Source organism: Falco naumanni, chromosome 3 (genome assembly GCF_017639655.2).
Source record: "Falco naumanni isolate bFalNau1 chromosome 3, bFalNau1.pat, whole genome shotgun sequence".
Classification (NCBI taxonomy): domain Eukaryota; kingdom Metazoa; phylum Chordata; class Aves; order Falconiformes; family Falconidae; genus Falco; species Falco naumanni.
The window spans coordinates 110,494,068-110,514,669 of NC_054056.1; the positions used below are offsets into that span (position 1 = coordinate 110,494,068).

Here is a 20,602-nt window from a genome sequence, read left to right on the forward strand (position 1 = left end):
ATGCCCAAAAGCAGTCAACACAGATATTATCATGGAGTGTTCACAAAATATATGCAGCCATATGAACATGGTGATGTAAAAGTATAATTAATCAGAAAAATATTACTTGGCTTTTGCTGTCTTTAAAAGGATACTATTTTTTTTCATCATTTTATTTAAATACAAAGTGTGAAAACAAATGCTTAAAATGTCTCAAGTATGAAAAATCAAAACTTCCGACACCAAACAGGAAACTAGTCTTAGTTTTGTTGCTGGCCTGGGATAGAAATGACTTTTAAACTTAAGTTCAATATAAAGCTATTTGGGAGTAGCTGGAAGTTTTTTATTTTTGTTTATTATTATTTCAAAGAGGAAAGCTTAGACAAAAACTGAAGAAAAAACCCACCAAAACCAACTGTAGCAAAAATTCCAGAGCCAAAATATTTAGTCTTGGAATTGCTGTGATGATGTCTTATGGAAATAGTTCAGTTACTTTCAATTTTTTTATTTTCTTTATCCAGAACCCTTAGTTTGGTTACTTTTTCCAAAATCACTGTGGTTTTATTCATGGAATAGAAAAATGATGCATCATGAGACACGTAATGCACCACAGAAGGAGGCCCATAATGAATGGAGATGTAATACAAACACTCCCAGGAATAATTGTAGCAACATGTCCAGATAGAAACATTTTGGCCCATAATTTCCTTGTTCTTCCTCAGCCCTAATAATTTCTAAGTTCCTCTCATTGCGACAGGATACAGGTCTAGGAAAAATGCATTGATGTCTCCTTGTGAGGAAAGAAAATAGCAATATAGGAAGGCAGATCTTATATAATGATGGAACTTCACCAGTCTTGCAAAAACAGTGGTTGATATCACTCCATCTTCTCCCCTCTTAGGTGGGCTCATATTGATGAGATTAAGAGGCAACAAACCCAAAAACTATTCTTGTCCTTACAGAAACCACTTCATCTCCTTTGGATTGTTGAAAAGATGGCAGAACTGATGTGCTTTCAGATTCTTTGTACCGTTTTGAAGGCTAGGGTATCGTGAAGGGTAAACAGTTTCACAAAGGGATTATATTATGTGGTTTAGGCAGCTTAACTCAGTCACAGCCAAAAGACTCCTACCAGTCCTTTGCATTTACGCATAAACACTATGTTTGCAGTTCAAGCTGAATGGTCTCAATGTATAAGGTACTGACCAACTGGAAGACAAAGAGAAAAGAAAAAAAAAAAAAAAAAAAAAAAAAAAGAATAATAAAAAATTTTGCCAAGAGTGAGTGAAACATCTCGAAACTGTTAATAGAAAATATCTTCTTAGGTCTCATCCACAGGCACTGTGATGGTACTAAGTCTCAAACCATATGGCTAGACATAATAGGCCTCCCAGACTCCCACAGCAAATCCCACAATGAACCAACTGTTTGGTAAATACTGAAGGGCTATAAGATGACTCAGTCCTAGTTGAAACTTGTAGGTCCTCTTTGAAGTAGCATTTCCCAGCTGCTCTGTTCCTATTGATGCTTTTGGGCTTATGAAGCTCCAAGTTTGACTGGCCTAAATGCCTTGCACAAAACAGTTAGCCATTGTCAGAGGTATCACCTGTGACAAATAAATTTCTGCTGAGAGTTTTATGTGTTTGTACCAAGATGAGTTTGGTACTTTACTGCTTCTCCATGTGCCTTCCATCTCATTCTCCTTTAGAAAGCATGTAATGGGATGTGCAGCAGAAATAATCAGTCCTTCATGTGAAAGCTGAATTCAAGTTTCCTAAACCAAGATGTTCTTTCCTGTCTAGGCTTTCTCTTTGGTTGGTTGGTTGGTTGGTGGGGTTTTTTTTGGGTTTGGGTTTTTTTTTTTTTTCCCCTTTCCTTTTAGTTCTGGTCATGTCAGAATATTTCTGGGATTTATGCCATAAACTTGACAGAGTGGTAACCTGTTTCCCTAATGTCTTTGCTCTTTACAGGAGTCCTTTGACAGTTGGACTTGCTGTCTTACAAAGCATCAGCTTATGCTATTCTTCATGAGCAAAAATACCCCTTGGCAAAGGGATTCATTTCAGTTGTGGTGCACCAAATTTTGAGTTTGGAGGGGAACTGCTATATTCCTTCTCATGGAGGCTCTGTTCTTCCTGAATCCCATAAAATTATTTACGTACAGCTATGCCCTTGGGTCTATGTGAGATTATGTTTCCAACTGGTCTAAGAAACTTCTCTTTTATATGCAAGAAGGTTTGCTGCAAGAAATGCACAGCCTTCTTGGAGTTAGAAGTGGGATCACTGGTCTTTCTGGGCCCTACAACCCACACAGGAAAACTTTCTGGTGGTTGACTGCCATGGGATGCACAGCACACAATGTGACATGAGGAGCTGAGAGGTTGCTAGGGCATCATTTGCAGTGGCTACTCCCATCACTGTATTTCAGGCTAAGATTAGGCACAGCTGGGCTGCACACGGAGCAGGGACATGTGCTGGTTTCAGCCTGCATGTGCTTTCCCACAGCTGGGGACCGGCACTGCCTGGCAGTACCTGCTGCGGGGAGCATGGTATGGCTGGGCATGCCAGCCACAGCTGCCCATCGCTGAGCTGGAGGTGAGGGCTTGGGTGACAAAGGTAGACTGCTGTGGCATAGAAAGCCCAAGTTTTTTTAACATCCTACTCTCCCCAGGTGAGTTCCTAGCAAGTGTTTGCGATGGGTTTTTCAAACCCTACAAGCCTCACAGCAGGAAAAATAGTATTTGGTTGTATGTCTTTGTTGGCAATGTGTGGGCCCACATTTGAGGCAAACATTAATGCCGCACCATAACCTTTTACTATTTTACAGAAGGCAGATTGCTTCTCAACACCCCACCCCCAACAGGTAACTCTCAAAAAGAAAATAGAGGATATTAAATCCAAACACTTGTCTCTGTGCCTGCCTGCTTTGGTGCAGCACAGATTTTGTTTAGCGTCAGGGGTTAGAAATCAACCTTTGATTAGAGAAAACTATATTTTTAGACTAATTAGCATTTTGTTCAAAAAACCTAGGATGGTCATTTGATGAGTCTGACCCAAGAAGGCAATATTTTCTTAGACCTTCACTTTTTTTTGAGAAATGAAGGGTGTGTGTAGTCATCTTGAATCAGGACCAAAACTTCCACAAGAAGCATTAATGACCAGTATCTCCTGGGATTAAAGCCTAATGAACATTGCCCACTTACTAGTCCGTCATCTGTGCCGCTGGTACTCTTTTTAGCTTCAGGTAATTCCCCCACTTCTTAAAGAAAATGCACATTTTTTTTCTTTTTAAGTTAATCTCCCATCACCAAAACTTCAGGCTTTAGAAGCTTCCTCTGTAGTGCTGTCAGTGTTGATGCTTTTGCCTCTGCATTTTCATATGCCATTTGCATATGTTGACAAAGATGTAATTTGCTCAGAATTATCTGTACATGAAGTAATTGTCTTGTGAGTGTTGTGATATATTTAGGAAGACAGGCTTTTTCATACATAACATCATAGTGTGGCACAGGGAAAAGTGCTCAACTCATTGTTTAAATCAAATCAGGATTAAAGCAGTTTTGTCTTTTTAATAAGGACATGTAATGACCTGGCAATCAGTGAGCCGTATGCTGATCAGTGTCAGCAACGCCACACATAAACCACAATGGTAGATACTTGCAAAAAGTCAGTAAACAGCTAGTAACTTCTCGAGACCCTTCTATAAATAATCCTAAAGAGCCCTAGCCTCACACACGCATGGCCGTGGGCATGCTGCTCCCCAGACTGTGAGATGCAAGTGCACACCTCAGTCCCAGGGCTGTGGGCCCCCTGATTTGCACACACCTCCTGCAGGTACCTGCATAACCCGTATTTTAGATGCAGTTACCTGTACCTGTGCTGCTCTCTGTGCCACAAGTTCCCTCACACACCCGGGGTGTGGATCCCTGCTTGTCTCACCCCGGCCGGCCACCAGACAGGGAGCCAGGGCCGTCAGGCAGAGGCAAGGTGCCAGTGGGGTGGCTTTTGACAGTGTCAAACCAGGTTGGACTGCTGCTCCATGTTTGCTCCGAGGCGTCCCTCCATCTATTGCAAACATTCATCCTTCTTTTTCACTTCTTTTCAATCTGACTCTTTTCCAAAAATCCTTTGGTAACCCCCAATTACCACTTGATCTGGGTAACAGTTGTCTAGATAGAGCAAGCTTCGCTGTCCTTTTTGTTACTTTATTGTTGACCTTTTGGGGGCAAGCATCCTCTCAAGACTGGCAGTTTCAGTATCAACCTGTTCACACGCAGTTTCCCCTCACTCCCATTTGACACCGCTTTTGTATCCCAGCCCCTTTTGCCAGGCAGAAGAGGTGTGGACTCCCCGGCGGTCACAAAAACCTCGATTCCCAATTCTGCTGCTAGGGCGGGCTGCCCTCGAAGGCCCTCACTGCATTAGCGGTGTCTCCACGCCACTCGAGGGTACTCCACCATTTCAGGTATGTAAAGTCCCGACAGATGGCATCGGTAATGGTAGGTGAGTCCCTATCAGGGTTTGTAGTAACGGCCCCAACACTGGAACGGAATGGTCATATATTGCCTCTGGTTTCGTGACAATCCCCACAGGTCTTCAGAGTTGAAAAGCTTGTCTTTTGGGGTGAAAGAAGAAGCAACTGTTTAAGAAAGCTGAATTAAATAGGAACATTCCACCTCAAAGCACCAACCCTATAGGATACTTGATTAACTAATTTAGGGATGTTAAACAGCTGGGTTTTTTCTTCGATGCGGTGGCAAAGGCCAGGAGCGATGCACAGTTGTTGAGTGCCTGCGGGAAGCCTGTTTGCCCAGGAGGACGCAGCCCGGAAAGCCGGGGAGGGGCAGGCAGACACCCTCCGGCGCGGCTGCCCCGTACCCCGGCGCCTTTCCGACAGCTCCGAGCGGCGCCGGGCGGGGGGCGCCAAGCGGGTGCCCGGCCCGCAGCGCCCGACCCCCGGGGGTGCGGGCGAGCCGCCTGCGGTGCCGCCCCGGCCGGCTCCCTGCGCAGCCCCCGCCGCAGCGGCCCCGGGGCTCGGCCCCCGCGGGGAGCGCCCGGCAGCCGCCCGCCAGGGCACGGCCGGAGGCGAGCTGAGGAGGGCCGGGACGAGGGGCTGGGGCAGGCGCTGCCAGGGGAAGGGCAGGAAGGCCGGGCCGGCGGCCCCCGGGGCGCTGGGCTGGGGCACGGCCGGCGGGGGAGCCCCCGGGCGGGCGCTGTGCCTTTAAAGGCTGGGGCTGGCTCTGGGCTCCGTCCTCCCTCCCTCCCCCCGGCCCGGCGGTGCTGGGCGCCGGGAGGAGGCGCCTGCCGCTAACAAAAGTCTGCGGCGGCGGCTTTCCCCTTCCTCCCTCCCCGGGCAACAAGTGGCTGGCGGCGGCTTCCCGGGGGAGGCGGCGGCGGCGGAGCGGCGCTGGAGCATCGGGGGAGCCCCCGCGCCGGCCGCGGGGCGGTGGAGCCTGCGCCCGGGGGCCGTCCCGCCCGTCCTGCTTGTGGATTATAACTGGAGCCGCCTCCCCTGCCCGGGCACCCCGGCTGCGAACCGGGGCGGGGAAGGCGTGCCGATACATCGCTTTTTTTACGCCCTCCCCCCTCCCCCCCCCGTCTTTTTTTTTTTTTTTTTTTTTTTTTTTTTTTTGAGGGGGAAAGGGTGGGTGTCGGCCACCCGAGAAGACGCGGAGGAAGTTGTCCGGCTGCTTTGGACATGTCGCTGTGAAAACTCCTGGGGGCTCCCCCCCACCCCCCGGCCCCGATCCATCAGCCGCGGCCGCTCGGCGCCCCGCGGTGGAGATGCTGCGCGGCGGCGTGGGGAGGCGGCGGGCATGAGGCGGGCAGGATGGGCGCGAACAATGGCAAGCAGTGCGGCAGCGAGGGTGAGCGGCGGGGGGCCGGGAACCGCGGCGCCCAGACCCTTAAATACCCTTAATTATATTTGCTGGTTTGTGTGTGGTGGTTTTTTTTTTTTTGCTTTTTTTTTGGTTGTTTTTTTTTTTTTTTTTTTAATGGATGGGAGGTAACTGCTGCCTCAATTCGTGATGCAGGGGCAGCGGTGGGGCTTAAAACGTAGAGGCAGTTCAGGGGTTATAGCAGCCTAACTCCGCTCAAAACTTCTAGAGCGCTCTTTGTAATCCTTTTCTACTTGTCTTTTATATCCCAGGATCCTTATATTATGCAGTATGGTATATGACTGCTTCCTGTCTGAACAGAAAGAAAAAAAATTAACCCCGGGAAGAGGAGGGGGGGAGAGTTAATGTTCTCCAGCTGTTATCCATAGATTATACTCCTGCAATTTCGCTTCAGTGAAACTTTAGTGGGCTCGGTTTTAGATATACAGGGCCTGATTCATTCTTGTGGAAACCTATTAGTCTCGCTGGAGTTGCATCAGGGATGAATTTCAGCTGCTTTGCTGGTGTGAAGGACTACTGGAACCCTCAGCTGGTGTCAGGGAAGCCAATGGCAAGTACAGAAAGTTTGTCTTCCTGCCAGCTAGTTTTAGGCTTTCTTTAACTTCTAGCTGTCTTGTATATGTGTTGCCCTGATACTATTTAGGCAACCGTATAGGATATATGTCTCTTCTTATAGTACTGGGCAACAATATAGGATCACCACATCATCCCCCCCCCCCCCTTTTTTTTTTTTGTTGTTGCTGAGGGTTTGTGGGTGGAGCGAGGGAGATGGTTCTGCTCGGTTTCTTGGGAGTCCAGAAGGCAACTGCCAAAGAATACACCTCTCTCACATCCAAAATATGCATGGAGATTGTGAAAAGGAAAGGGGAAAACCACCGCTTTTCGAACAGATTCTGCGGTTCCTTTCATTTACTGCCAAATGAGCTCTGCTTTCGGAAGAGTTGAAGTCAGAAGCTTTAAGCTAAAGATACTCTCATTGTTGTAAGGTCTCACTCGCTCAATACCATCGCTATTCTGCATAAACAGGGTGAACCTGGCAGTTGCAATCAAAGCCTCTTTGATTCCTCCTAAAAAGAGAAATCTGAGTTTGTCCCCAGAGTTGAAAGGTTCAGTGTTTATAGTTCTGGTCACTTGCAAAAAATCACATTGCCGAGGGGTGTTTAGCTTGATGATAGGAAGGCATGGCCGCATCCCTGAGCTTTCCCGTGAGATCAGAGGAATGCTTCAATTAATGCACAATTTTGGGGGAGGAATGTGATGGACACTGAGTCTTCTGCAGCCATCGGTGAAGTAGAGGAGAGCTTTGCTCTTCCAGAACTACCTGTCAGGAACAGCGAGGAAGAGGAGGATTGGTGCAATTAGGGTATTCTTAATTAGTTCACCTCTTTCCTCCAGTCAGAGTGGAGGTTGGATCCTGGGAATGCAGACCAGATGTGGCAAATTAATCTTTGCAGTACAGACCATTACCTGGGTTAAGAAATAGGTAGAGTACTCGTTTAAAAAATGAAAGACAGTACAAATAGATTAAAAAAAAATCTCCAAACCCCGTGGCCGAAACGTTTATGTTTAGGTAACTTGTCCCATGAACCATTAGTGTGCTTACAGATCTGGGTTTCCTGGCAGCTTCTGTGCAGCATCAATTACTGTGAAACTTAGAAGCTTTTGTTTGCTCCTTTCTTTCTGGGTGATGCAGAGGAGAACAAATCTAAATCTGATAAAGTGAGGCCTTTTTTTCATAAGCTGCTGCGGCTTTTGGTGCCTTTGACAACTGAACTGCTTAATTGCCATACAAAGGTGCTTCTTAATGGGATGTGATTATGACCCCAGGTGGAAGGGTAGCACTCTGAGGAAACACCCGATTGCTGTGTGCTTCAAAAGCAACCGAAATATCTGGGTTGAAGTTCACAAAGTGGCATCTGTGGTTAGCTATGTGGCACATACTTCTCAGCATAGTGGGCTTTGTAGGTTAACATTGTACTGTGGCATGCCGTTGTAGGGGTGGAGAAAAGTACCTTTGTTAGCTGAACTTCTTCAATGCTGTTTTCTCATTTGCTGCTTGCTAATATTTTGGGTGAGATTTTGGAAAGACAACTGGAAATTATTTTTAAAATGGCTGTTTTTCACGCAGCCTTCCCATCTGCTGTGGAACTGTGGAATGCCATGAATTTGCCTGAATTGTTGTTCTCATCTCAAAGCTGAAGAGATACATCAGGGCAAGGATAACTCCTATTCAAAATGCCACTTTGGAAACATTCGATAATGTTATTTACTGGGAAATTAGGTTTTGCACAGATTGTTACATTGTTACACTTGCAGGTATTAGGCAATGCTTTGAAATTCACATAGACACGGTGTATGTCAGTATCAAGCAGCTGTCTGAGTGTTGGTGACTGATCAGGTAAGCTACACTGTACTGCCTTTATTTATTTGCTTGTCCAAGACTTTATGGAATAGAATTTTATCAGAAGCTCCAATTGTCATGTTAAGATGGAGAGTTGGATGCTTGAAGAGTCTAAATTGGATTGTTTACAGAGTTTGCTGAATAGTTCCTGGCACCTTTGAGTATATCTGTTTTCCATAAATTTAATTTTCTAAAAGAGGCTAAAACTTGCTGTGAATGAATCTTAAATGTGAATAAAATTGCTTTTCTGAAAAAATGTTATGCAGATGGATTATGACCACAACACCCATGTAAAAAAAAAAAGTACACTAAACTTTGTCTACAGGAGTTTACCTCTTTTTAAAAGTAAATTATTCCATACAAGTTTATTTTCCTAGTTTTCATTTGGCCTTAGTCAGACTATTTCTGAAAGCTTGTTTACCTAGAGAAATATGGAGCCTGAGGTTTCAGACTTAACATAGTGTGCAGTAGATTCCAACTGAAGTGTTAAAGCTTGAAATTAGTCTTTCTGAATATGTTCTAGCAGTCATATTTGAATAGCACGGCTGAAGCTAATAGATCACTGGAGCAAGAAATCCATTTGATCATGGAGCAGTTCTTGTAAGACTTTTGCTTCTGCGGTAGAAATGTATCATCAGTTACCTTAGCAAGAGTGCTTATCTTTGTCCTTCACTTTCTTGCCTCAGGGATACATAATTTGTTTTCTGTCATTGATTTAGTTCTTTGCTTGATTTTTAAATAAGAGGAGACATGCATACCTCATGTCCAATAGCAGAAGGAGCAGCCTGTTGTAGAAGCTATCAGAAATCAGGGGGTTTTGTTCAAGGACCTTTGTCAAAATGTATTGCTAAAGAGAATTGAAGCTGAGCAAAGAAGGCAGTATTCATCATCACTGATGAGGAGGCCGAACTGAAGTGTATTGCACTTTATTGCTGAGTTATCAGACACCTAGGCAGCTGCTGTTCGTACTTTGCTGCTCATGGTGTCTGTAACAGTTCTGCGCAGGATAGCCTTGCGTGTGCTGGGTGTGAGGCCAGTTGGGTGCTGGCTGTAGAGCCTGTCTTGGAGTGGGTAGCAGCTGGCATTTACCTGCTTTTTTTGGGAAAAGGTGACTGAACGCTGTCCCTCTTAGCACCCAAGACAATTTGGCATCCACAACACGAGGGCTTTAAAATTGCAAGCTTCTGTTTCATAACAAAATTGGCTTTGTGGCATGAGTTGGAGGAGCAGTTGGTGTTCTTGCATATGAAAGGAAGCTGTGGCATTGAGGTGGGATGGCTGCTTTACAAAATAACCGTAACTTTTCAAGCTTGTCTTCTTCCCAAGTGACTACTTCATTAAATCACGAAACCTGAGAAGCAGTCAAATTTGAAAGCAGCTAAATAATGGTACAACATTTTGACGATACCAATGTTCGGACCTCATGAAGGGGTGTCTTTTTAACGAGTCAACTGTCCAGATTGCTGCAGTGGTTGATAAAACTTCCTTTGAGTATCTCCTGCGCTATCTCCTTCCAGAAGCTGGTCTAGAGAGGGTTGGTGACAGCCTGCAGCAGCTAAAATGTATCATGAAAGACTTGATAAAACACAGGAGCCTGGTCAGAGGATGGCAAGGGAAAGATAGATGAAATGGTAGCTTAGGCAAGGAAATCAACATCCTTCCCGAATCACAAGCCTTGCTGACAAACTTTTTTTTTTCTTTCTTTTTGAATCTGAATGTTTAATTTGGGAAGATTTAAATGGAAACTCTTTGGGGATAACTTTAACTCAGTTCTGGTTTTGAAAACATCCTTTCTCCAAACTTGTGGCATTTTCTAGTCACATACCACTTGGAGGGAGAATTCCTGTGTAGATCCCAGTGTCTGCCTAATATAAGTGCCAGTGCAGAAACCTGCCTACGTTATGGGATATAGTTGCCACAAAGCACAGGCAGCACGGTTCACAAAGGTGGCTTTAACTATGATGGTGTGTGAGCTGGTGTACAGTAGCTGAAGCTTTCTAGGGATTGCCAGCATGTAGCACTGTGGTGAAATGGGTCAGTCTGTGTTTACTCTGGATTAGGTTACTCTTAAATCTCTCCCTTCAGCAGGGAGAAATGGTTAAGATCTCCTTTGTGGACCTACTGTTTCATACTTGAGTCCTCTTTCTTGAGGATGCTGTTGAACACAGTAACTCCTTGTGAATGCTACCTTTGATTTCAGACTAGGTCTCTCCTAATTCAGTGATGGCAAGTGTTTTAAGACATCGGATGTTGTGTATGGAAATCTTTTTAAATCCAAAAGTTCTGTTATTCAGAATCTATAGACTTCTGTGTAAGTGTAGGTTTTGTTTCCCCACAAGGTGTTGGTAGATTAATTTCACATGCAGTGCTTATGTCAGGTGTGAAGAGCAGTGTCATGTGGTGGTCTTGCACTAGAGAAATGGTGTTAGTAATGGGTGAGCTATTTTGTTTAGAGTTGAATGATAATTGTTTACCAATGGTTTATGCTAACCACTAGAACCTGTGGAGCCTGACAGGATATTTTAATGAGGGTAAGGGAATGTGAAAGACAGTAAATTAGCTTTTAGTGAATAATTACAAAATTGTGGGCTCCTCCACCCCTCAAGGTGTCATCTCTGTGCATCGCGTTTTCAGTGGCAAGGCCAGTTTTTGATTCTGGTATTTATCTTTTTCCACTCCATGAGATTCCTGTAGTCAAGTGAAGTGTCTCATCAAGTTAGGTGCTAAATGGCTCCTAGGCTGTGCAGTTTTTTCCCTGTTTTGTTTTGATGTCCTGGTTGCATTTACACATTACTATCTGATGTGTTAAATGTGAAGTTTAGTGTATAGCGCTTACCACTATCTTCCTTGCTGTTCTGCCCATTCCCAGGTGTTCTAAGGAGATAATATATCTTGCTGCTCTTGTAGAATTCTTTGTGTGTGTGTTCTAGTTTGGCTAGTCTTCTCTCATACACCTCCCCAGTGCATAATAGCTGCAACTGAACCATAACGCTCTCCATAGCACTACTGTAAATATTACAGTGCTGCTCAATGACACTTTTTGTGTTGCACTTATTTATGCGATTGTGTTCTGCTTTCTGGTGCTCGGCCATAGTTGATTCCTGCATTTTATCTTTAGCTGGATTCCACTTTGCTGCGTTGAGGGAGTTGAGACTTGCCTCGTAACAGCAAAGCTAGGACAGGAAATACAGTGGCATTCAAAATGCCAATCCTTCAAGCAATGTTGATTCTTAAAAGTGAATTTGCACTCTGACAGTGGCCAACTGCTGCTAACCAAAAGTAACCTTCATAAATGCTGCTTATGATATTCTTTTTAATGTAACTTTCAACTGAGCAATGCAAAAGGATTGTGTGTGTGTGTGTATGTTTACTTGGTTTGGCTCCACAAAGTAAATTTACTCGAAGCTCAGTGCTTATGTTGCTGCTTGTTGTCCAGATCACATGGTGGGGCAGAAGAAGGGTTGAATGCAGCACTTAGCTGCTGTGCTGCTTTCAGTTTCTCATAATCCAGAATTTTTTTTCTTCAAAAATGAACTGTGTATGTGTGTATGCAGACATGTGTGTATATATATACACACACACATAGAGTAAGAGATTTGTGGGGGATTTAGGCTTTAAAAAGTTGCTAATGTTACCTGTAGTTTCATAGAAAGCAGAACTTAGTGGCTCACACACATGTTCCATAAAATGTTACTCTCCCATAAAATGCTTATGGGGGAAGGTAGGGTCCCTTGTTTTATCATTATTACTTTGTTAATAGATATAAGCTAACTAACTGTACTCTAGGGAGTTTGACTTGGATGGCTGCTTCAAGCTGGTGCAAGATTAACTGGATGGTCTTTCTTTTGTACATTAAAAAAAAAATAAAAATGGTTAACTGAGTGCCAGTCAGAGGCCTGAATAAACTTTGATGCTGGTGATGCATGACATGGAAAGCTTCCATCAGACCCATCCCATCTAACGTAGTAGGAGCCTAGGACTTGCACGTCCTAGTCCTTTTACCCGCTCCCCACAGGCAGGGAAGGAAATGAGATTGTTTTGGTAACTTTCCTAAAATAAGGCTTTTTCTGTTCTTTTGAAAGAAAGTCCTTCTACCAAACTGGACTTCATAAAATCAAAGCTGAAGTTGATACTATGTGATTCCTTGTGGAAAAGTACCAATGTGTATTCAGAACTGGGTACATGGGTTTAAGTCTAAAGTGCTAACCCCCAAAGTCTCGGCACTTTCTGGCGTTTTCGGTCCTTTGGCTACTTCTGGATTTCTCGCTTCTGTGAATAATTCCTGACTAGGAACTGGTTTGCTTCTTTGTGGGTCTTGTTTGTGTTAGGAAAGCAATGGGCAGGAGGCAGTGGATGATATTTGAAGGCTGAATACACAAGTGGTTTGTTTCTGCTTGTAGTCAGCTATGTCTGTATTCTTTAATACAGGGCATGTGCTTTGCTAAAATAGGACAACTATTTCATTAAGGAGTAAAATCCTTCAAAACTTGAAAAACAGTTCGTGGGCTGCCTATAGAATCTGTTCCTTCTTCATAAGGAAAAGAAATACGCTGCATTGTCCAGGTGTACAGATGTACAACTTGTGATTGGATAGATATTCTGCAGGACTTTGTTACTCAAGTAGCATTTAAATTGAGTACTAGTAGTGTTGCTGTATCTGACCTTGGGGAAAAGCTATTAGTTCTGTTGGATCATAACCCTCACTTCAGTTCCAAGTCTGCCTGTGTGCCTTCTAGCACAGACACCACATTAAGAACAGTTTTTTTGGAAGACCTCTTTGGAGGAATAGAAGCATAGAGGAGCTGCTGTCAGCTCGGCGTTAGGCTGTAGGTCATTAAAGAAGAGTCCCCGTTACCCTAGATCACGCCTCTTACATGTTTGCTCCTGTGGTATCTGTCTGTTCATACAGAAGGAGAATTCAGCAGGGAGCATGGGCATTTTTCTCAAGTAATTGTTAGTCTGTGTATTGACCAAAGCAAGGGTCTTTACTCCAAGAAGCTCTAGAGCAGAAACAAATAGGAGTAAATTGTGCTGATCAGAGAAATGCTCTCATATATATTCTACATGGAGGTGTAAAGCAGTGCTGTTGTGATTGTGTTATATAGACTAAACTGCAGGAAAGCTTGGAATAGGAACAGTTTCAAATATTGCCTTAAAGGAAAGGCTTGAGTTGGCTGTGTTTGAACAAATATTTAAGGAAAAGTTTCCAACTCCATGCCAGTATCCAAATTCAACAAAAGTAAATTCTTGGCAAAGTAGATCTCTTCACCCTATATACTTCTGTGACCCCTACCTTAAGTAAACGGGGGAAAAATTGTTGGGTCATTTTTTCTTCTCTCTCTTTTTCCTATATGCATTTCTTACACCCCACCAAGTTGAAACCCATGTTGGAAGATGGACCATGTTGTCCACGCAAATGGGTATTTAACACACATCTATGTTTGTTTGAATTGGGTAATTACTGTAGGGAACTGCATGGCATTGGGAGTTTTTTTTCCTTCCTGTGCTCAACAGTACTGTTTGCTGCAAAGGCAATGCCAGGTTTTGTTTATGTGCATGACTTTTTAAACAAATCTAGAGCAGTGTATCAGTTATTGGTCTGATTTTAGTGGATCTTTGTTCAGCAGGAATGGGTTTTTTTCTGACATATCTGTTTGCAGAATTGAAATAGGAAATTGCATGACACAGCAACTTGAGTTCAGAAACAGGTGGCATAGTGGCTCTTGAGCTGAGTCATGTAGTTAGACTTGCGCTGCCATCATATCCTTGCCTTAATAGTGTGTGTGGTTGTACAGTACTAAACTTGGAGCTCTGTGTTCCAGGCAGGCTGTGCTGGTAAACTATTCCCAAGACCCTTCTTGGAGCAAAGAGAGAAACAGGAAGCCCTCTTTCATGCCCCTGTTTTCAATCAGGAAATACCTCTCTGAAATACATAAATTTGTCAAATGAACATCTTAAATCATGGGATGCTTTTCTTTCTTGGGGATATGTGTACAAACGTGTGTAATAGATGTAGGAGTACTATACTGAAGTCTTCTCAATTAGCATACTAACTTGGAGGAAGGTGTTTTACTCTTGAGGAAGATCATTTTCATTGACAAATTTTCTTCTCTGTTCCTGTAAAAACACTAATGAAATTTTCAGATGATATTATAAAAGGACCGGTTATGTGGTCAGATTCGTTTGTTTGCTTTCTTAAGAAAGAAAAAAGGAGAAGCCAGAAACACTGGCATAATATCAGTGAATGTTAACTAGGAAGAACTCCTTTGATCAAGAGTCACACAGGCTTGTTTGACATTGAAAGGAGAATTTGGATCAAGTAGTTGTCTGGTTACAAGTGTAATCTTGTCAGTTCGTGGGCATCCCAGGCTTTTATTGCCTGTATGACTGCGTGCATTGTGTAGAAGCAGGCCATCTTTCTAAAGCTCTGATGTTAATTTGTTCCCAGATTGCCCACAACCCTCTTTCTGTGTGTGACTGCATGGTATAGAAGAACTTGGAGTTTTTTTGCTTAAATGGTGTAATAATTGCTTAACTAGTATTTAATTTAAATCCTATCCTTGAGAGAAAGTACAGCTATTGTGGGGACTGATGAGCAGAAAGTACATGTATGTTGGAGAGCTCCTTAGAGTGCTTGTGGTTCTTACGAAACATGTCGTTTTGTCACTGGCACAGTAATGGTAGTACTTGACCTAGCTCACCGCTGGAGTGTAAGACAAAAAGCCACAGCTAGTCAACAACAGAAGTACTGAACAGATCACCTTTTCTGTAGTACCTAGTAAAGCATATTTCTATTCTCCATATTCCATTTGCCTTTTCTCTGACAGTTTGTAAGGAAGTTGCTTGTGGCATCAACTTAGAATAGTTTGGGTTGGAAGGGACCTTTAAAGGTGACTTAGTCCAACCCCCCTGCAATGAGCAGGGTCATCTTCAACTAGACCAGGTTGCTTGGAGCCCTGCCCAGCCTGACCCTGAATGTTTCCAGGGATGGGGCATCTACCACCTCTCTGGGCAACCTGTTCCAGTGTTTCACCACCCTCACTGTAAAAAATTTCTTCCTCCTATCTAGTTTGAATCTACCCTCTTCTAGTCTAAAACCATTACCCCTTGTCCTATATACTACAGGCCTTGCTAAAAAGTTTGTCTCCTCTTTCTTATAACCCCCTTCAAGTATTGAAAAACTGCAATATGGTCTCCCTGGAGCTGCCTTTTGTTCAGGCTCAACAACCCCAACTCTTTCAGCCTTTCTTCAGTGGGGAGGTGCTCCATCCCTCTGTTTTTGTGGCCCTCCTCTGGACTTGCTTCAACAGGTCCACGTGTCTCCTGTGCTGAGGGCTCCAGAGCTGGACACTGTACTCCAGGTGGGGTCTCACATCAATTCTTTTAAACTAAGATGATGGAAACAATAAGCTATTGCTGAAATATGTGGTGAAATTTGTTTATATTATACTACTATGACTCATCCTTTCAGAATTTTTGGAACTTTAGGATTTACTAAAATAGATATAAATAAAAGCCTTTTAGTAGAAGGATTTCAATTCCAGTTAGCCATGCTAGCATTAAGTTGAAAGTAACAGTATGCTCTTTTATGTCAAGAAGATCTAGTAGCTGACCTTCCTCCTTGAGCTGATGTTTGATTGTACTCTTTTTGTAGCCAACAAGCTTGAAAATCCCCATCTGTCTTCAGCAGGGTTTGAGAACATAGGTGCTCTTATGGCAGAGCTTCTTGCTGAGGAATTGCTCTCTTGTTCTGGCATAGTAGACTGCCAGTGGAGATCAGTACAGGCAGTAAAATTTACATTAGACCATTTTCAATGAACTCCTGGCCATAACTCAATGTCATCTTTAGAGCCCGAAGTATGCAAACTCACAGACTGGAAATGACATCTCTGGAGATCTCTAATCCAACACACTGCTCAAAACAGAGTCACTTAGAGCAAGTTGCCCAGAACCATGTGCAGTCAGATTTTTGAGCACCTCCAAAGATGGAGACTGTACTCAGTCACCTGTAGATTAAAAAAAAAACAACCCACAAAACCCCAACAAAAAACTTGATTATGTTTAAATGGAAGTGCTTATATTTCAGTTGGTGCCTGTTCACTGGCTGTCAGTGAGAAGAGCCTGGCTCTGTCCTTACTCTACTTTCTCTCCTCTCTAGGTATTTATATACATCAATAAGATTTTCTCTGGCCCTTCTCTTCTCCAGGGTAAATTGTCCTGGCTCTCCAAGTCTGTCCTTGTGTGTCAGACACTCCAATCCTTTAATCATATTTGTGGCTCTTTGCTGGGCGCTCTCCAGTGTGTTTATGTCTCTCTTGTACTAGTGAGCCCAGAACTGGACCCAGCACTCCATACATAGCCTCACCAATGCTGAGCAGTGAGGAAGGATCAACTCTCTCAATCTGTGAGCAATGCTTCCTGCTGACGATGCAGGCTGGGAATACAGTTGGCCTCCTTTGCTGCAAGGCCACACTATTGGCTCATGTTCAGCTTGGTGTCCACCAGAATCCCCAGATCCTTTTCTGCCAAGCTGCATTCCAGCTGGTGATACCTCCCCAGGTGCAGGATTCTGCACTTCCTTTTGTTGAACTACCTTCCTGAGGCTCTTGTCGGCCCATTTGTCATCTTGTTGAGGTCTGTCTGAATAGTAGCAATGCTTTGGTGCATCAGTCGCTCCTAGTTTTGTGTCATCTGTGAACTTGTTGAGGGTGCACTCTGTCCCATCATTCAGGTCACCACTAGTGCTGGAGCTCCAGCTGCGCTTCATGCTGTTGATCACAACAGTTTGACCTTGGCACATCAGTCAGTTCTCACTGTCCATTTAGCTAGTCTGTGCTTCATCAGTTTGTCTGTGAAGGTGCTGCAGGAAACAGAGTTGGAAAGTCTTACTGAGGTCAGGATAAACCACATCTGCTGTACTCCTCTCATCCACTGAGCCAGTTGTTTCATTATCGATTTCTGACAAATTGGTCAGGCATGATTTCCAGTTATAAATCCACACTAGTGATTCCCTATCACCCTTTTGGAAATTTTTCTGTCACTTTTCCAGGACTGAGGTGAGGCTGACTAGCCTTTGACTGCCTAGATTGCCCTCCCTGCCCTTCTTGAAGATCAGGGTGATTTTTGCTTCTGTCTAGTCCTCAAGAACCTCTCTTGACTGCCATGACCTTTCTAAGATAATTGAGAGTGACCTTGCCATGGCGCTGGCCAGATCACTCAGCCCACAGAAGTGCATCCCATCAGGTCTCATGGATTTATGTCTGTCCAGTTTGTTTAGGTGTTTCCTAACTTCATCCTCCTGTACTTCTATTGGTCACTTCTGCTTACAAAAGGTACTACCAGGCTTTCAGAAGCAATAGAGTTCAAGTGTAGCAAGTTCTGGCAAGTGTCGAGGCTGTCTTACAGTAGTTAAGTGTCTCTAAACACTGCTCTGTAAACTTGTGTCTACAGCTGGTTTGGAGTTTTTCAGCTATGATTTATTTTTACCTTATTAACATTTTTTTTTAAAAAAAAAGTCTTCTTCATTTCCACTGTATAAAGAAACTCACTTTTTCTCAATGACTATGCTTTCTCTTGGCAAAGAACAGATAAAATACAAGAATCCTCCTAAGAGTTGTGGTGGTCAAATCTGGCTCTGGGTTTTTTGTTGCTGTTTCTGGCAGCATAAATGGTCTGTGCTTTTATGAAAAGCTTCTCCTATGGAGTTTTGCTTGTTTCAGAAGGAACAGCTGGCCCAGGATCACTTTTTTTTTTCTTCTCTAGCAAATGCAGATTGTGACTTTAATTAATGAAGAAGTTATATTTGTGTTAATTATGGTAGGAAATAATTTCTGCAGTTTTCAAGTTGATGTAGCTATGACTGCTAAAAATACTTAACAGTAATCCATATTCTGCTGATGTAAAGATCTGCTTCTTTCCAAGTATTCCAGAATTGGATCAAAAAGGATTTAAATCCCCTATTTAAAATATGGTGTAAGGGATATGGTCATATTCAAGCTTAGAAGAAACTGTTTGTATTTCATCCACTTATGAAAAATGACTGTCTGAAATTTTCTTCTTAAAACAAAGAACAATCGTTACCAGATGATACAGTTAATTTTTAATGCTCTAAAGTGCTAGTAGATAATTCCCAGTTTAGAATCTTCTGTTTAAAACTGAAGCCATGTACAACACAGCATTAGATGTAGCAATACCCAAAGCATGTTACTTGGCAATGGAATTTACGTTTTGGTATTAGTACTGAAAAGCTACCTTTAGGTTAATTCACCTGCTAATAAATGCTCAAGGAGTAATGTTCTGTGTGGGAGAGGGGGTAACTTTCTGGAAAGATGAAAGGCTAAATGGCCTGTGACATAATCAGACTTATGAAAGATAGTGGGAGCAGAACTGTATCCACAGGGCCTGAATTAAACTGTTCAAACATAAAAGATTTTAGAGGTGACATTTTAAAAATGTTTTTTCTTTCCCTTTGTATGTATAGAGTATGCAGCATAGTCCAGTATGAAGTTTTTTTTGGCATTCATTAGGCACGAGCCGAATATTTTGCTTATGCCTTCATTTCTCTTGGGAAATTACTGCTCTTTATTCCCCCATGGGTGTACCTTTTGTTGCACTGTGTGGTTGTCTTTATGAAGAAACATGAATACTTGTTGTGGGTATTTATTTCTCTTGCCAGGAACTGCTGGAACAAAGGTGAATGTGAGATTTCCTCTCCCTCAAACAATTACTGTTTTTTTCCAGCTTTGACTCTGGTTCCGGGAGGTTCTATGAGAGAGCGCTTTGCTCATATCTGAGAAATTATCCAGCTGTGAATGGGCTTACAGTTTATCAAGAGGTAGCATCAGAATTGTGAGTAAGGGGAAGCATTAGTATCTGTTTGGTTGTCCGAGAGCTTATTCATTGAAATATTGTGTGCTTGTTTAGGGCTTTGGTAACGATGTAATTTGCTTCTCACCATGAAAGTACGTAGTATGTCAAGTTGTATTTCTGTCTCTGAGACCTGAACTGGAATAACTGCCCAGCATCTCAAAAATGGTACGTATTTCTTTAGTTGTGGGTTGGCTAACAAAGTGGAATTGAACCACCTTATTGCTTACCGTGTTTGAGCACAGGAAGAAATGTTGGCAGCGGAAGCTGGACACAAGAGAATGTTGCAGACCCGTTCCTTTCTGGGTTTCCTGCTTCCAGTTTGCCAGGCCTCAGTTTCTATAGAAAATAAATTTATGCCATTCTGTAGATAAGATCTCGTCCTGCCCTTCCCCCTGCTGTGCCCTTCTCCGAAGTGTAGGGTTTCTTCATTAAGTCCCTACATGAGCAAAAACATTCCTAGAAAGTGAAGTTTGGCTTCCACGGGATTAGAATCTAAACCAGAACAAGCCTGGTCAGACACAGGAGCCTTTCACGCAGCAGAGTTGGCTGTTAGTGGTTGTGTGGTTTGTCTGTTTGTGCCTTTTAAGCGCCAATTAATCCTACCCGTGTTTTCCTCAATTTTCCTCCTAATTGAGGTATTGGCACTTGGCTGAAAGGAGTGTGGTAGGTAGGACACAGAGCCTAGTCTTGTCATGAATTGAGTCATACTGACAACTGCCTTGTTCCTAATGCTAGCCATCCATGGTTTTGAGGAAATGTAAGACAAATTGCAAAGGATTCTGAAAATTTAGGAGGTATTTTTGAGCCAAGGCCATGTCTCTAACTATACACTTGAGAGAAGAATCCTCACACAGTCTTGCTTTAACCCTGTAGATGCCAGATTATGGATAGCAAGTGGAGTGTGGACAAAATCCCTGTATAATCACAACCACTAATTCTTCTTTTTCTTTATTAGTTGAGTAAATCACGTATTTACCAAGCGCTGAAAATGGTAGTGCTTGGCCACGGGGCAGCCCTATGCAGAGAGCCATCAAGTCTGCTGGCTTATACCCAAAAGCAACCATTTTGTACAAGATATGCCCTTTATCTCGCATGGTGAATTTTCCAGTAGGTAGCATTCTCCAGAAATGATGAGTGCAGTCTAGTACAAAAACTCTGTAATGGATGCATCAGGCTCACCTATTGGTATGTAGTAACCTAGCGCTGTAGCCCTAGACGGCTGGTGGGGAAGCCTGTTTTATCTACCCAGGTAAGGGAGGGCAGGATGGGGAAGGGGGTGATGTCTCCAGAGTTCCTCAGGCTTTCACACAAATCCTTAACTAGTAGGCAGCATGGCTGCACTTAAACAAGTGCGCTGCATTTTATTTTCAGTTTTACATGATAGCTGCTTTTGGTCTTTGTTTTTGTAACCTGCAGCAGTGTTGGGAGGTGCAGGATGAGCAATGTGAGAGCT

General features: G+C 43.3%; 1 protein-coding gene across 1 annotated transcript in view; it reads left to right on the forward strand.

Moving 5' to 3' along the window:
• The first annotated feature begins 5,311 nt into the window (after positions 1 to 5,311).
• The window catches only part of FBXL7 (F-box and leucine rich repeat protein 7), a 196,390-nt gene continuing 181,099 nt past the window's right edge, over positions 5,312 to 20,602 (forward strand). The window contains exon 1 of the mRNA XM_040588152.1: positions 5,312 to 5,846. Within this exon, the coding sequence (XP_040444086.1) occupies positions 5,810 to 5,846 (37 nt within the window). The 5' untranslated portion in view covers positions 5,312 to 5,809. The remainder of the gene's footprint in view (positions 5,847 to 20,602) is intronic.